The sequence below is a fragment of the Ammodytes marinus genome (assembly GCF_949987685.1).
Source record: "Ammodytes marinus genome assembly, chromosome: 7".
Classification (NCBI taxonomy): Eukaryota; Metazoa; Chordata; class Actinopteri; order Uranoscopiformes; family Ammodytidae; genus Ammodytes; species Ammodytes marinus.
The window spans coordinates 31,057,788-31,076,260 of record NC_137211.1 but is presented as its reverse complement, the minus strand read 5'-3'; the positions used below and the strand labels follow the sequence as shown (position 1 = coordinate 31,076,260).

At 39.7% G+C, this 18,473-nt stretch overlaps 1 protein-coding gene across 1 annotated transcript in view; it reads right to left on the bottom strand.

Moving 5' to 3' along the window:
- ctnnbl1 (catenin, beta like 1) overlaps nt 1-1,859 on the bottom strand; it is a 117,443-nt gene extending 115,584 nt beyond the window's left edge. The window contains exon 1 of the mRNA XM_080030604.1: nt 1,722-1,859. Coding sequence (XP_079886730.1) covers nt 1,722-1,751 — 30 coding nt within the window. The 5' untranslated portion in view covers nt 1,752-1,859. The remainder of the gene's footprint in view (nt 1-1,721) is intronic.
- Nucleotides 1,860-18,473: the final 16,614 nt, after the last annotated feature.

Genomic DNA, 18,473 nt, shown 5'->3' with positions numbered 1-18,473 from the left:
GGCTATCTGTGTGACACTGGATCAGAACCTTTCATGATACATTGTATTACCTTTTACAAGTACATCTTCTACTAAAAGTTGGTCCAATGTTAGCACCTACTCTGCACAAAGAAGCTTGAATTTATACGGTCAAATGTTCCTGATTAGACTACAGATTATATTTAGAAGGTCACTCATATACCATTAATACTACGGATTGGTGGTTTAATGTAATTCTTCGTATGAACTGAAGTGTGTAATACAATACATCAATTAGAAAGATTGAAATTGGCCATTGACATACACGACGTGAGAACCAGAAGTGGCTAACTATATACAGTGGCTTGCAAAAGTATTCATACCCCTTGGAATTTTCCACATTTTGTCACATTAAAACCCCACACAAACATTTATTTTACTGGGATTTCATGTGATAGACCAACATAAAGTGGTGCATCATTGTGAAGTGGAATGAAAATGAAATATGGTTTTAATTTTTTTTTATAAATAGAAAACTGAAAAGCGTGGCATGCATAAGTATTCAGCCCCCCTGATTTTTGCCCATTCTTCTTTGCAAAATAGCTCAAGCTTCAGAATCAGCATCAGATTGGATGGAGAGCGTCTGTCAACAGCAATTTTCAAGTCATTCCAGATATTCTCAATTGTATTGAGGTCTGGACTTTGACTGGGCCATTCTAACACATGAATATGCTTTGATCTGAACCATTCCATAGTAGATCTGGCTGTATGTTTAGGGTATTTAACCTTCTGGAAGGTGAACCTCCACCCAGTCTCAAGTCTTTTGCAGACTCTAACAGGTTTGTCTGCCCTGTATTTGGCTCCATCCAGCTTCCCATCAACTCTGACCAGCTTCCCTGTCCCTGCTGAAGAAAATAACCCCCAACGCATGATGCTGCCACCACCATGTTTCACAGTGGGGATGGTGTGTATAGGGTGATGTGCAGTGTTAGTTTTCCACCACACATTGCACTTTGCGTTGAGGCCAAAATATTCCTTTTTGGTCTCATCTGACCAGAGCACCTTCCTCCAACCCTTGCCACAAGCCATGCGGGGGACACAGCATATTCAGATGAGACCAAACTTGAAGTTTTTGGCCTGAATGCAAAATGCAATGTGTGGCGGAAACTAACACTGCACATCACCCTATACAAACCATCCTCTCCGTGAAACATGGTGGTGGCAGCATCACCACACTTTTCAGTTTTTTTATTTATAAAAAAAATTAAAACCACGTTTCATTTTCATTCCACTTCACAATTATGCAACCGTGTGTTGGTCTATCACATAAAATCCCAATAAAATAAATGTACCTGTGAGGTTATATCGTGACTAAATGTCGAAAATTTCAAGGGGTATGAATACTTTTGCAAGGCACTGTAACTAGTTTAAGTTAGTGTTGCAGCATCTCTCCTCATTTACTGTAGCCACAGTTAGCACCCGCTTCAGCTAGCGCGCTAACTGCTAGAGAAATTCATTTATAAACCAGGGCTAAAGTTACCCTTCTGTTTTCTCACGGAGCGCTTACACAAGGGTCGCGTAATACAAGACACTGCGGGTTAACGAACTAACACAGACAGACAAAACAAACAAAAAAATCGAGACTGAATGTAAGCCCGTTCACCAGTAACAGCTAGCAATGCTAATACACTCACTCCAATGAATGGGAATCTGTTAGCTGAGTGAGAGTTTCCCTACAATGTTCAGCGGAATGCAATGTTTACCTGGTAGTTAAGGAGCTCTCCGACATCCATTTCTCCGGGTTAAAAACAGAAACGTACAAGGGTCTGGTCCAGGTTTAGGAAATGAAACAGAGCGTACACTTCGGTACTTTTCTATCCGGCTAACAACAAGCTTTCCACATACACATGCTTGCCGTAAAGGGTCTTCATGCACTGTCGTAAACTTTGATCGTTATCCATACAAGCCATGGAATATTATTTACTATCGTGTATCCATACTATTACAACCATGGACATGGACAAGAAACAGCAATTCATGAATATACCTACTACAGCCGTAAACGTGTATCTGTAAAGCTGATTAAAGGTGAAGTAAGCGGTTTATTTATGTTAATATAAGTGTAAAATCGCTCTTTATTCATACAGTGATCACTACATCAGTGCTTCTCAAATGGTGGGGCGCTAGCAAGCGATTTGCAGTTAATAAACCACGTGTCTCCAAGTGTCTCTGTATGCTATTTAAAAAGAAATCAAGCAAGTAGACTAATAATAACATTAATGAATTATAGGTTATCGCATCACAAAAAGGCATATTGGCCTATAATAATAAAAAAAACACCACCTTAACTATGTTTACAGTTTAAAAATGTTTTGAATGAAATGCAAACCTCAGTGAATCATTTGCTCTTGTTTCTCTGTCCTGAGATTCACACAGACTGAGTAGTCTTGTTTAAATGTTACAAATTGAGCTAATAAACTGAACTTCAATTTTTTTTAAGTTGCTGTAGAAGTTATCTCAGCTAATCTAACAATTTGATAATAAGGTGATTGTATGCAGAATGCTCATGCCAGAAACTAATACAGTGGTTTTGTACGGATAAATAAATACATATTAGCAGGTTCTCAACACCTATTTAAATTTAGGGGGCGGGCGCGAAAAACATTCTGTTCCCTAGGAGGGAGGGGGGGGGGGGGGGCATGACAGAAAATAATTGAGAACCACTGACTTACATAATGTGCGCGTTTCATAAAGCCGATCTCTCAGTCAACTGCTTTGCATGTAATCGGCAAATAAACTTAGGTTGCGTTCCGAATCGCATACTTTCTACTATATAGTATGTAGAAAAAAGATCTAAGCTGCATTCCAACATACATTCAATAGACTGGATATGTGATGCAGATATCTGTAATTCGATTTCGCCTAGTCAAAAAGAACATTTCGGATATCCGCAACTACAATCCTCCTATCCACAACTATTATTTCGGATATCCACAACGACATTCCGCCTAGGAGAAATTACGTCATTTTTGCCATTCATGTCTATGGGGTTTCTCATTGGAGATATCTACAATTCAGTTGCGGATATCCACAATGTGAATTATGGATATCTGCAACTGAATTGTAGATATCTAACTCCAGTTTAAGATATCTACAATTTGATTCTGACTAGTCACAATTCCAGTTAAAGATATCTTTAATTCACCTCAATTCCAGATATCTACAAGTCCCTTTTCAGCTATCTTAAATTAAGTTTTGACTAGGCGAAATGAAGTTGTAGATCCACGGTACTCAAACTCCGGACTCCGGTCCGCCGGCGGACCGCGGGGCATGTCTGTCCGGACCCATTTAGATTTTGAATTAGGCAACGTAATTGCAATGTATTTTCAAAATTATTTTAATGCGTCAAAAATAATTTCTAATGTGAAATAAAGTGTCACCAAATATCATTCATGGCAATCTAGCTTTGTTTTACTCGTGTAGCCACCTTGTCCAAGTGACAAAATCATCTGTGTTTGTGTCCGTGTCTGCCAGTCGGCTCTGTGAAACTAAACACTGCCAGGAGACATTCAAGACGAGAGGGCTTGATGACAGGGAATATGAGCCTATCACTCAAAGCGATTTACGTTTTAGCCAATCAGAAGTGAAATAGGGCGGGCATTTGGGGAAACACGTCGGCGAAACCTGTTAGCAAGCCGCATGCGCGAACCTGACGAGCCGTTAGCAAGCCGCAAACCTGTTTCAGCGAGCACCGTCATGTCTCTGTCAAAGTGCCAAAAGAAGAGAAAAGTTGACGAAGAAAATAGAGAATTTAAAGCGGAATGGACAGAAAAGTACGCGTTCATTCTGCCCAAATCCAGCACAAGGCCGATGTGTCTCATTTGTACGGAGACCGTCGCTTTAGTGAAGAGCGCGAATGTGAAAAGGCATTATGACACAAAGCACGCATATTTCGAGGCTCAGTTCCCACAAAATTCTGAGGTAAGGACCACGAAAGTCAACCAGTTAAAATCATCATATGAGGGAACACATTCACTGTTTCGAAAAACACTGACACTGCAAGAAAGAGTAACTGAAGCATCATTTCGAGTGGTTTGGGTGCTGGCCAAACATAAGAAGCCCTTCTCTGATGCAGAAATAGTGAAGGAGTGTATCAACGAGGTTGTTGAGGCAATGTTTGAGGGAAATGAGAAGGATAAACTGTCAGATATGTTTGATAAGATACCACTATCTGACTCCACCGCAGTCAAAAGAGTGGAAGTACTTGCACACGACATAGTGCAGCAATTAACTGAGGACTTGAAAAATGCGCAATGCATCTCACTTGCTGCGGACGAGTCCACAGACCGCACAGATAAAGCACAGCTATGTGTCTTTGTGAGATACCTCAGCAGTTCAAAGGGGGTATTCTGTGAAGACATACTGGGTGTGGCACCTCTTCTTGGCCACACCACTGGAGATGACGTATCTAAAGCCATAATGCAGATGCTTAATGAGAGGGGAATTGATATCAAGACAGTCGTATCAATTGCAACTGATGGTGCCCCATCCATGACTGGAAAGACAAAGGGAGCTGTAAAACGTCTGAAAGAGCATCACCCAGGCATGCTGGCATACCACTGCATTATACACCAGTCTGTGCTTTGCGCCTCTCTTGGAAAAGAATATGCAGATGTCATGGAGAATGTCATGAAGCTTGTGAATTACTTAAGAGCCTCATCTGCCCTTCAGCACAGGCTTTTGCGAACTTTCTTGACTGAGGTGAGGTTTTCATTTGAATTTCTAGCTTTATTTTCTGTATAGTAGGCTATTGCATGTTGTTGTATTTTAGGCATTATTTGCAAATTAATTATACATAATACATTTAGGCCTACCATTATGATATTAAACAATAAATTAAAATCAGGTACCAGAAGTGCTGTAGTAGGCTATGTAGGGCTGTGTTTAGAAGTCACTCAAGGTATGCTATCTTTTCTGTCTCCCTCTACAGGCCAATGCTGAGTATGACGATTTACTTCTCCACAATAATGTGAGATGGCTGAGTAAGGAGAGAGTCTTGGAGAGAATTTGGGCAGTGAGAAAGGAGATTGAGGTTTTTTTGTCAGAGCAAAATAACACCAAAGCCCAACAGTACTTGGACTTTCTGCAGGATGCTGACAAAATGGAGCTTGTAGCTTTTTTAGTGGACATAACCTCTCACCTAAATGAGCTGAACCTCAAACTTCAAGGGAAAGATAATACTGTGTGTGAATTGATGGCAGCAGTACGCTCATTCCAAAGACGTCTGGAGATCTTCAGTAGTGACATCAGAGAGGCACATCTCCACTTTCCCTCTCTTCTGGAGCACACAAAGGGCAAACACAGTCACAACCATGGGGCCTTCTTGGAGAAGTTGGCTGAAAATTTCAAAGGGCGCTTTGACAGCTTCAACATAGGCAAGCAAGTACTACTCTTCGTTGGACAACCTTGCCAAGTGAAGCAGATTGAGCAGTTTGCAAAAGAGGCCAACAGCATCTTCCCATGGGCAAGTCCTGCAGCTCTGCAAACAGAGCTCATAGACCTGCAAGAAAATGTGGCTTTGAGTGAAGCCAATTGTGACCCTGTGACCTTCTGGACCAAGATGGTTACAGCAGGAGATTTGCCCAACCTTCACAAAGTTGCCATATTTGTGCTAACCATGTTTGGCTCCACATATAGGTGTGAGTCTGCATTTTCCACCATGAAGAAGGTTAAAGACTCATTCCGCAGCAGGTTGACAGATCAACACCTTGATCAGTGTCTCCGACTGGCAATTACACCTTTTGTACCAAGGTTCAAGCAAGTGGTCGCTGACAGACAGTGCCATGCGTCTCACTAGTCAGGATTGTTAAAGGAGCCATAATAGTATTTCTTCACTTGGTGCTGATGAGTGCTGATTTTCATTTTTCATCATTTTCATTTGGAGCTGTTGAGTTCAAAGACTCAAGTTAATATATTATGTTAATGTTACATACTAAAATGGTTGATCACATTGATCGTTTCACTGTAATAAACGTTCTTGCAATTTATCCGGACCTTTGACTTTCATTGGAGAAAAAATATGGACCTTTGGGAAAAAAGTTTGAGGACCCCTGTTGTAGATATCTCTAACTGGAGTTATGACTAGTCGAAATGAAGTTGTAGATATCTCTAACTGGAGTTAGGGATAGTCATAATTTAATTGTAGATATCTATAATCAAGTTATAGATATCTTGAAATGAGTTTTGATTAGAGATATCTACAATTGTAGATATCTGTAACTTTCATTTCGCCTAGTCAAAATGTAATTACAGATATCTTGAATTAGAGTTTTGACTAGGCGAAATGACGTCAGCCGGAATTGTCATTTATCAATTTGTTTGACTATCCACAACTTTTTTCCGACTAGTCGTTATTAAATTTTGAATAGTTGGATTTTTCATTCAAGATATCTGTAATGTAGTTGTGACTAGTCGAAACGACAGATAGAGATATCTGTAATTCAGTTTTGACTAGGCGAAACTGAATTAGAGATATCTGAAATGACGTCACGGAAAACGTCATTCAACTCGTCACACATCTTAAATGACAATTGCAGATATCTGTAATTCAGTTTTGACTAGGCAGAATGGAAGTTAAAGATATCTCAAACGTCATTATGACTAGTGCGAAGTATTGGGCATGACGTTTAAGATATCCAGAAATACGTAATTTCCCCTTCCCGCCATAATAAAAGAAGAAGTGGGTTCCTTTCCTTGTTTCTATGAATGGAATAAAAAGGAGCAGTCATGGCGTTGGCTGTAATCGAAAAAACCACAAGAAAATGCCATGAAATTGAACGAGCCCTAACACAGGGGATTTGTGGAGAGAGAGAACGTCGTTCTATTGAAAGCTGTGAAAGAAATATCGGACGAATTGAAGATTTGCTATCACCGGAGACCAACAACGAACTCAAAAGCAGTTTGGCTGAACTGAAAAATCTAGTTGGCACACATTTCCAGGCTGGGGAAGACAGAAGTTTCTCGGTCGGGCGCGTTCGTTCAGGTGAGTCCGTTAATCACTGCATTCATTCATATATTAGGCTATAATATGCATTAGCCTACGTTCACTACGTAACATAGTGTTTCCTACGCACATGCAGGTGCACGGTGCAGACCACGTCTGATTGTTTGGGAAAATACAATAAGTTGCGTTACAATAAGGTCAGAGCCATGGAGTTTGCTCTATCGCTCTGGCATGGGTGACCCGATAACCGAGTGGATGGATTTTGTACATTTGTCAATCAAGAATAAAAAAAAAAAACGAGTGGCATAGCCTACCACAGGGGCCTTGACATGGACATGGTGGACACAAGTGTGTAGCTTGTCCCCATTTCGAATCCCGGCTGGCAGGACCTTTATGTCATTCCCCTACTCTCCTACCCACCGTAGCCTGTGCTCTCGTTACTGTCCTGTCGAATAAAGGCAAAATGTTTAAAATATAAGTTGCCTCCAACTCTTATGAAAGTATTGTTAAAATAGCCTAAATTAAACATAAAGGTATAATGTAATATAACAGTGATAAAACGATTGTACTTAGGTAAAATATCTTGCAACAGACAGGCTTTTCACAGTGCTATGAAAAGCCTGTCTGTTGCAAAAATGTGTTAACCTATGTTTAGCAATAATTGTTTATATGTATTTATTTGTATCCATGTGCTTATTTAAGCAATCATAAAATGCATTGGTCTTGCTGTTATGTCCACTGTTCACAGCAATAAATACTGTATTTTTGCAAATCTTCAAGCCTCCATTTCCAGCGTAGCCTATTGGCCTATTCCCCTATTCATTAACAATATCCAATTTCAATGCATGTTTGAGAATTGGTATGCTGATATGCCTACTATAAATTACAATTAATAAACAGTCCAATACCTAAACCTGAGCCTAAATACTTAAAACTTGTTGACTTTTTTTTTGTTGTAGGAAGAACAGGCCGACCAGCCATTGATGTTACCAGAGAACAGATTGAATATCTGCTGGCACAAGGCCATACAATTGCAAAAACTGCTGAAATACTGGGATGTTCCTCATCATTTCTGTACAAGAAGTCAAAGTTGGTGGGTATACCTGTTAGAAGTATGCGGCCTGCAATAGACGATGGTGAACTAGAACAACATGTGAGGCAACTTCAGGGCCAATATCCTAATTCTGGAAATGAGGTAATTTGTAGTATTTATCTTTAGCCTGTATTTAAATCACATTTGTGTGCCTTTGTTTTTTGAATATCAAGACAATTTAGATCTTTTCCAAAATCTGTTTCAGATTATTCGAGCCCTGTTGCGCACACAGGGTGTCTTTGTTACACGGTCCAGAGTGCGTGAGATGTTGACACGGGTGAATCCTACTGCTGCTGCAAGGAGATGGAGCCGGACAGTTGCAAGACGTGTTTATCATGTACCTTACCCCAACAGTTTGTGGCACATTGATGGGAACATGCGTCTGATAAGGTTATTACCAGACTTGTCATACTTTTTTATATTTTGAAAAGAACTTCAGAAAGTGAAAAACTTTTACAGCTATATTGTTTCCAGACTACTGTCAATAGCATTATAATTTCAAGTAATAATTTTATTTGTTTTTAAATTTTTCTAGATGGGGCTTTGTGACTCATGGTGCAATTGATGGATACTCCCGTCTGATTACTTACCTCAGCTGCAGCACAGACAATCGTTCCACAACAGTGCTTTCTCAGTTTTTGAAAGCAACATGCCTCTACGCCCTACCATCAAGAGTCAGATCTGATCATGTGGCTTTATTCATGCATCTAGTTCAAGGTCTTGAGCACAGAGGTTTCATAACCGGACGATCAGTTCACAATCAGAGAATTGAACGCCTTTGGCGTGATGTATTTTTGCATGTGTTGCAGCACTTTTACCTTGTGTTCTACTCCTTAGAGGATTCAGAGGTTCTAAACCCAGGTAATGATGTCCACAGACTATCACTGCATATTGTTTATCTTCCGGAGATTCAAAAAAGACTGGAGCAGTTCAGACAGGCCTGGAACCTCCATCCGTTGCGTACAGAACACAATCGTACACCAACTCAACTCTGGACAAAGGGCATGCTCAAAAATATTGCCACAGACAGCACGGCTGTCAACAATCTGTTTGGGGAAAATCCCTACAGCGACCAAAACATTGAGGCCATCCTGGCGCAGTACGGAATTCAAACACTGCCTACACTTGATGAGGAAGAGTTCCCAGCTGTAAGGGTAGAGCCACCTCAACTCATCCTTACTGAGCAACAACAGACATCTGTACAAAATGCAATCCAACAAACTTCTGATCTGAAGATAAAATATCAGGCTTGCTGTTCTGCAATTGTCAGTATTTTGCAAACTGATCAGGTATAGTCCAATTCCAAGCCCAGAGACAATATTTTATTGGTTGCATATTATCCAGGACGTACTGCCGGGTGTGCTAGATTTGTTGGTGCCAGTCAAGACATTGGCAGTAGCAACAAGTGTTCTTCTGTTTTGTCATATTTGTCATTGTAGTAGGCCTATTGTTGGTTGTCAAGCTCCGACACAACCAGCCTGACTTTTTCCCTGTGTTCCAATACCCATACTATATATTATTTAGTACGTTAAAAAAAAGATTTAGGATGGCCAGATTCTTGTGGCCAGATTTAGTATGGTAGAAATACCCAGATGTCTATTACATCTGGCTGAGATTTTTAGTGTTGAAAACAGCATCCTATTTGGGCGATTCTGACCCACAATCCAGTCCGCACCTAAAGTGGCATCACATCGACAGGGCCTCCATATGAAAACAAACAGGGATGCGACGGATCTAAAAGCAGGAGGCAAGATCAAGGTGCAATGTTCTAATGAAATAAATTAGTAAAAGTATGTCCGAATAGTATGCTTACTGCATCCTAACTAGATTAATTTTATCGTCAGATTTAGTATGTTGAATAGAAAAAAGAAAGTATGCGATTCGGAACACAGGGTTCATTTACATGCCGAGCCGTGAGTCATGACAGTACCCCCCCTCAACGACCGCCTCCAGGCGGTCTACCAGGCTTATCTGGGTACCTGGCATAGAACTCCCGGAGGAGTGCGGGGTCCAAGATGAGGCCCCTGGCGATCCAGCTCCTCTCCTCTGGCCCATAACCCTCCCAGTCCACCAAGTACTGGTAGCCCCTCCCTCTGCGCCGATGCATCTCATTTACACGTCAGTGTTTTGGTTGAGAGAACCCAGGAAGTATTCTTTAACCCGACACTTTTAATAATCTAAGCTGTGGCCCTGTCTTTTGCCCATACCATGTAACTTCACAACAAGCTGTTTTCTATGCTCTATACCTTAACATAGCACCTTTTTGCCCCCACTTGACAAATAGCTTTTTAGGTTCCGGTCTTATAAGTGCACTTGAACCTGGCACTTTTAATGATGTGGTACTGTTATGTTTTCTGTGTTCTGCAGTGCAGTGCTCACATGGCACTTATGGTTTCCTTGTGTTGTGATGCTTTGTATTGTTCTCCAGTTTCATGCACTTTTTGCAATAGTTTATATGTTCTAGTCTTACAAGTGTGCCTTGCCTCTGTACTTTTTGTTCTCACTGTGGTCATCCCCACTTGCTGCACTCTCAATAAAGTGGTCAGTGCTACGATTATGCATTGTTGAGTGTCTATTTATATGCAGGGCCTAAAATTTAACAAATCCTTTAAATCAGCCTACCTATAGCAGAAGGCCTAATAGGGACATAAGAAACATAAGAATAAATGGTTTCTAGGAAGAATAGATACATTCTCACAAAAAACATGGACTTTTTATCAAAACTCAGATTAACAAAAGACTTCACCACTTTTGATCAAGTGTGTGCAATATACATTTGTTCCGTTTGTTTTGATGACGTATGACCATGCATGAGGCCAGCCTCTTGGGCACCTGTGGGCAGAACATGCAAATGAGCGTGATATCAAATATATATTTATTATTTATTATACAATGTTTACCGGGAGGAGTTACACATCTATACAGCCCATCCCCCTACACATAGTAGCCTAAATGCAGACCTCCTTCTCCTGTGTGTGTTTTCCCTCGTCTGTCTCTCCTCTTTGTGTTCTATGTATCTACCTCCCTGTTGGCATGTGGGCGTGGTGGCACTCCAGGGCGGGCTGTTCCAGGTGTGGATCGTTGGGCTAATCAGGGCAGGCTGTTTCCAGGTGTGGATCGTTGGGCTAATCAGGGCTCCCTATTTAAACCGGTGGACTCCAGTCATTCAGCGCCAGAGTATACTACGTACCAGAGCGGTAACTAGCCGAGACCAGGATATCTTGTTTGTTATTTTTTTCATGTCTCCAGTTGGAGTGAGTTCTAACTCTGCTCCTCTTTCCTTCCGTGCCAGTTGCCTCCGCTGTTCACCTTTCCTGCTCGCCTGCCTGCGGGTTTCCGGATATCCACTTGCCTCTGCTCGCCACGCCATTCAGCCGTCCAGTGTCCTGCCTGCCTGCCTAAATAAACATTGTTCTAAACTGACTACCTGGTATCTGTTCTGCTTTTGGGTCCAACCTCGAGCTATCACAAAAAATGTTTTCCTTTATAGATATCTTCATACTTTTTTACCAGATTAATCTTCATATTAAGATAAATACTTTTTGTATTACACTTTGTCTAAAAAATTTAATAAAATATGCAAATGAGGCAATATCTCATTCAATATGCGTAGCCTACATATAAACCCTAGAGGTCCTGGATACGATTTGTATGCACTTCATTTAGCGAAGATTATCTCAACTGTTATAGACTAATATGACCCCAGTGAACAACGTGGGATGTCTGACAAGATCTTTGTTCAATTTAGGCTGATAAGCTTTGATAGCAAATAAAATCCTTTGCCAACTGTGTAATTTTTGCAACGGATGCCTATTAATCTTTTGTGCCTGGCAGTTTGAGTGCGTGTGGAGAAAGAGAATGGGCGAGTGAAGGAGATGAAAGGCCAGAGATGAGCACAGTGACTGGCCTGCAGATCTGTGCTCCTTCTGATGGGTGTCTCGGCCTCTCGTGAAAATGAGCTCACATCTCAGCTGTCCATGACACCAAAGTCCAGGGGCCTCATTTATAAATGCTGCTCTACATAGAAACCGTTGGTATTTATTAAAAAGATTCTGAGCGTAAAAGTGTGCGTATTCCCTTGCCAACTTTTGACCATTCGTTGAGCTCCCGCAAGGTTTTCCCGACTCAGGGAATGAGCGACACTCTATGGCAACACCACGAAATAAAGCTCAGTCATCAGGAAAACACACATATTACTGTGAAATGCTTGGCACCCAATATATTTAATCAATTATATGTATAAGCATACCTACAGTATAGTTGCGAATATAGGCTACTGTAGTCTATGGCATGCAGTTTGATGTAGGTTGAATTACTTATTAAGTTGGTTATATATAGTAGCTGGGTGGAGAGCTAGTCTCTTCACTCAGAAAACCACTGTTACAATGTAACCTACAGTTATCTGTCTGATGCAGAGGGATGTAGCTGAAATCAGAAGACAACCGTAAAAAGGACAAAATCAAAAGGGTTGAAAACTCTCAATAATGACATTGTTATCTGCAACGTGGGCCTAGTTTAGAGCCTTCATGAAGACTGTTATGATTTGTTTTATTATTGCAGTATAATCTTCAGCACAATATTTTGAATGATATAACATTACATGTCATCTTAGTTGTGCTTTCTGTATTCTATTGTCTCTCTTCTCCAGTCATCCCTTTTCCTCATGACAATACTTTTTCATTAACCCTATCAGCAGATCATATTGATTTTCTTGCCAGTGTTATTATAATTAAAACACTTTTGTGAGGAGACTAAGTCAATGTCAGTGTCTTGTTCAGTGTGAAAGGATGTTGTGTGCTTCCCCTCCCATACACCTCATACATATTCCGAAAATACCAGAGTTTGTTTACCAAGTGAAAAGGCAAGGGTTTGAAAATGACTGAGTCATTGCACTGCCCTGCTGATGAAGTGAGCAGATTGGAAATAGGAAGGTTAATGAGATTGGCAAAGTGTCCGTCGAGCGGTTTGAACTCAGATTAAATAGACACACTCTGATTAAAATTAATTGACCTGTGAAATGAGTTTGTCCCTAAACAGTTAAAGGCCTACTTCACCGGTTGGAATATGAAGGTGTATTGAACTCGGAGATCCTATGAAGTATAAATGTGCAAAAAAAATTAAATCGGATCATCCTAGCCTGAGAAAAGGCAGAAAGAGTGTTTTATGGTCTCACTGTCTAACCCTACATTTCTCTTTCTGTGATGTCACAGAAAGAGAAGGGTCGAGAGGGAAGAAGACAATCGTGGATATAAGGTAAATTAACTTAGTTTGGATGGAAGTGAAGGAGCAATATATTAGAGACAGCTCATACCCCTAAATAATGATTATTAGGATAGTACTCTGGCACATATTGCTCTGCACCATGTACCATCATCATTATTTTCATTTGACTTTATCTCTGATAAAGGCTTTTCCTAAACATGACTTTTATCTTAAACCTGCTCTAAATTGTGTTTTTTAATAAATGAGGGTTTGTGTTTTACTGGTTTCTGTGTTTGGACGGAGAGCAGAGTGACAGCAAGCGCAAAGATGCCATGGAATTAGAGGCGTTATTGGAAGAGGTAAACACATGCATTATTGAGCTACAGCAAATTAATATATTATTTTCTTTTTTGTGATGTGGTACATGACTAAACAGTGAGAGACATGACAAACACACTATTGGGTGGGGGACAAAACTACATGAACACATTTGGGACTAAACAAGCTAGCATAGACAAGACAAAAACATTTAATAAAAAATGTGTATATTACTCATATATAATCAAGAAATAGAATAAATACATAAATAAACACAAGTGTGTTTTGCAGGAGGTGGTACATTAAGCTGTCATATGTCACAAGGTCCCAGTCCACACATAACCCGTCCACAGTGAAGATACATCCGTCTTGTCCAGAGTGTCCTCATCATGCCAAGAATATTTTGTTTCGGAGTCTATATAATATATTAGTTTAACCTTTTAAGTTGAATTACTGAAATACATCAACTTTTTCCTGATATTCTAATTTATTGAGCAGCCCCTGTACTTCCTCTAGAATAAGAAATCACAATTAGAAAAAAAACTAAAAAACTAGAGTCTAGAAAAAAGCTCCACAAAACAAAAACAGTAGCCAATACATATAATAATCATAATTGACCTCCGAAAGAACAGCTGACCATTAATAAATAACTTAATAAACAATTAATCCTCATCCATGGTTCACAAAATTGCTTACCTACAACTGATACTTGATTATATAACTATTTGGCTGGTATAGCATTTTGAGGTGTTATTCCTATGTGATGGCAAAACTGCCTCTTGTGAATATAGTAAAAGCCCCATGATTTCAACCCTGAGGTAAAACCCATTTTCACATCCCGATTGGCCCCAAATAATTGACTGCAGCTCATAGACTAGAGTGCGGGGCTTATTCACTTTTAATTCAAGCTGATGGAGACTCTAATTGAACAACCATTTAGACAGCAATGAAAACGCTATTTCAATATGAACTCATCAGAACCAGAGTTGAGTATGTATTTTATAAAGACGCAGAAAACCTAGAAACGTCATGCTTCTTATGATTTTTTTAGGAGCTTTAATCTTATTATTAAATCAAATACAATCATTGGCAACTCAGGGGGTGGGGAACAAGCCAAACACAACATTGACATATTATCACCAAAATGTTATGGCAGGCAAATGATGGCAAATATGTTAACAGCAAATGCGCTGACACAGAGCAACATTAGTATTCATTAAGTATTCCTCCGTGTGTCTCACTTTTGTTATGAGAGAGAGAGACAAACAGTAGGCTATACAGCTGTCTATAAACAGGCATAAAAGTGTCATATAAGTATGCGATTCATTTAGATTAATTAATCTCAGAGCCAGTAATTATTAGATTAAATGTTTTAATCGCTTGACAGCCCTAATTAAGAGTCATAGTTCAGGCCACCTGGTGAATGTACCTCTGACATTCAGTCTTTTTCCCCCCGAACAACTCCTATAGCTAAATGCTGGCTCTTTGGCAGCTAAATGCTCCATCAAGTGCACCAGCATGTAGCTAACACACGTGGCATACAGTAATGTAATGTAACTTTATTTAAACAGGGTTGTTGTTCAACTCTGCATGACCATCGCAAACCAATCAGAGTGTGTTGTCTACTTTGACAACTTTTTCACATCACTACTACTCATTGTGCATCTGAAGGAGTCCCTTGGTTTGGTCTGGTAAACCATCAGCAAGAACAGGCTGAAGGGATGCACCCTTGAGGATGACCGTGCTCTGCTGAGGCAAGGAAGAGGCAGCTATGACTACAGGGTGGATAATGATGCAGAAGTGGCTGTTGTGAAATGGGCTGACAACAAAGCTGTCACCTTAGCTAGCTCCTGTGCAGCGATCAGCCCTCTCAAGGAAGTCAGGCGTTTCTCCAAAGAGGAGAGAAGCAGAGTTGCTGTTCCCTGTCCAAACATTGTGTCACAGTACAATGTTCACATGGGAGGAGTTGACCTGGCTGACATGATAGTGGCCTTGTACCGCACCCCTGCAAAGTCCCACCGGTGGTACTTGTGCCACTTTTGGCAAATAGTTGATATAACTGTCAACAATGCATGGCTGCTGTATCGCAGAGAGGCCAAAAGCCTCTGTGTGCAAAAGCACAAAAAGCTCAAGGCATTCAGGCTGGAGGTTGGAGATGACCTTATCCACAGTGGAAAGAAGAAGGGAAGACCTTCCAGGGGAGGGGAGGAGGATATGCACTGTCCCACAAGATGTATCCAAAAACCAACAACCCCCAAGACCCATGGCTGATGTCCGTTATGATCAAGTGGATCACTTCCCAGTGTTAACTGAAAAGGGAAAGTGCAGGCTTTGCCCAGAAGGAAAAATGTGGTGTTCGTCTGTGCATCCTCGCTAGGAAAATCCCACGCAACTGCTTCCAAAGTATTCCACACAAAATGAAATGTGGACAGGAAATGAGGGGCATTGTTCAGTTATATTATATATGCCACATTTGAGAAAATGAAATTGCTGTTTTGTTTTTATGTAAGATTCAATGCACAAAGGAGAGTGCAGGTTATGCTATGATGGACTGACAATAAAATAATTGAAAGAGAGAAAGTGTTTTTTCCTTTGTTTTTCTGTTACTTTTTTGTGAGATGGCTATTCACTAGTCAAAGCTAGGTTGGTAAAACTGAATAAAATCATCTTTGAAAGTAGTCATGTAAATAACCAAGGAAAACAACAATGTTTCATTTCTGTTCATCAAATAAAACCTTAATATGTTAACCATTTGGGCTCTATTAGACCTTATTAGGGCATTTTTTTAAGTTGAAATATTTTTTTCTTAGGTCCTAAAGAGATGAGTGATGACAAATATTTTTGGTAACTTATTATCCACTTTTGCCTGTTTAAGGGTTAAGATGATAGAGGAACCTTTTTTAATTTATTTTTAATAAGTGAAGTTGGGATATTATGTAACATTTTAATAATATAATGTGATAATCTCTTTGGCATTTTTTCTTTATTAGACAGATTTGGAAAGAGGGCAAAGATGGGAAGACATGCAGAGAAGTGACCTGGGCCTCTAGGGGGACGCTACTGTGCCACGAGCTTCTCCCTTCCTAATCCTTTTTGACGTGTATTTAATATAAAACCGTACAATCACATCATATGTATTTGTTTAAACTAGTGCTGTCAGGTGATTTATCGCATTAATGTCATAGTTAACTCGCATTATCTATTCTAAATGTTATGGAAGTAAATGAGTGTCATCGGATTTTGAAAATAAAAAGCCATTGAATTTTAAGCACTGAATATTTATGCATTGAAATAATGTATCTGATTTTTTTTCCGCATTGAAATAATGTATCTGAATTTTTTGCCTCTGAATTTAATTCATAACATTTTAAACAACTAATTTTCACCTTTATTTTACAATGTTCTCAAATTCAAAATCAAATATTCAACGTTAAAAAATTCAACGTGCCAAATTCAACTGCAAAATCCCATGTATGAAATTCAGAGTAAAACTTTGGGGACCCAAGGAAGAGTAATCGATCATAGATGCTCGATCGTGTTCAAACAAAGAGAGCCAGTGGGAATATTAGCTTGTTGCCTTGGATACCCCTGACTGACGCAGGAAGGCATATCAGGTTTTAGCCATGTCAAACGGCAACGGAAGTAACGATGGTGCTTGGGTGAGTACAAACATGTTTCTATATAGGGAAGAATATAATGGCTAGCATATCTAGCGATCTAGCATCTATGATCGATTGCTCTTCCTTGGTTGCCCAAAGTTTTACTCTGGTTGCGTTCCGAATCGCATACTCTTTCTTTTTTCTATTCTACATACTACATCCGACGATAAAAATAATCTAGTTAGGATGCAGTAGGCATACTATTGGGACATACTTTTCTCTCTTATTTCATCATAACATTGCGCCTTGATCTTGCCTCTTGCTTTTATATCCGTCGCATCCCCGTTTGTTTTCATATGGAGGCTTCGTCGATGTAACGTCACTTCACGTGCGCACTGGATTGTGGGTCACAATCGCCCAAATAGGATGCACTTTTCAACACTAACAATCTTGGCCGCATGAAGTAGGACATCCGGGTACTTCTAACCATCCTAAATCTGGCCACAAGAATCGGGACATCCTAAATCTTTTTTCTACATACTATATAGTAGAAAGTATGCGATTCGGAACGCAACCTCTGAATTTCATACATGGGATTTTGCAGTTGAATTTGGCACGTTGAATTTTTTAATGTTGAATATTTGATTTTGAATTTTAAAACATAAAATAAAGGTGAAAATTAGTTGTTTAAAATTTAATGAGGCAAAAAATTCAGATACATTATTTCAATGCATAAATATTCAGTGCTTAAAATTCAATGGCTTTTTATTTTCAAAATCCGATGACACTCATTTACTTCCATAAAATGTCCCTTGATGTCTTTTTGTCCCATTATTTTTTCACATTTTATTGCTCTTATCCCATATCATAATTTCCAATTCAGTGCAAATAGCCCACAATGTAAATCTTGCTTCGGCGAAAAAGTCACCAATTGCACCAGAAAAAAAAGCTAGATTTGTCGCTGTTTTAAAAAAAAAGTCGCCAGGGGGGCTGAAAAGTCGCTAAATATAGCGACAGAATCGCAAAGTTGGCAACACTGGCGCAGCAAGGCAGGTAAGCGCTAGGTTCCGGTTTCTGCTTCAAAATAAAAGTCAAAATTGACTTGACGTTTTGCCAGTTGAATTATTTTTATATGAAGTTACGCTGTAGGAAATGTTCAGTTTGAATCAACAGTAACTTAAAGAGATCCTATTATACTACTTTTCTGGTAATAATTTCTTGTTAAAAACTGCTATGGAGCAACCTGACATGAATCACATCACAAAAAACTATGTAGATTTTCAGGACACTCTTCCTCTTA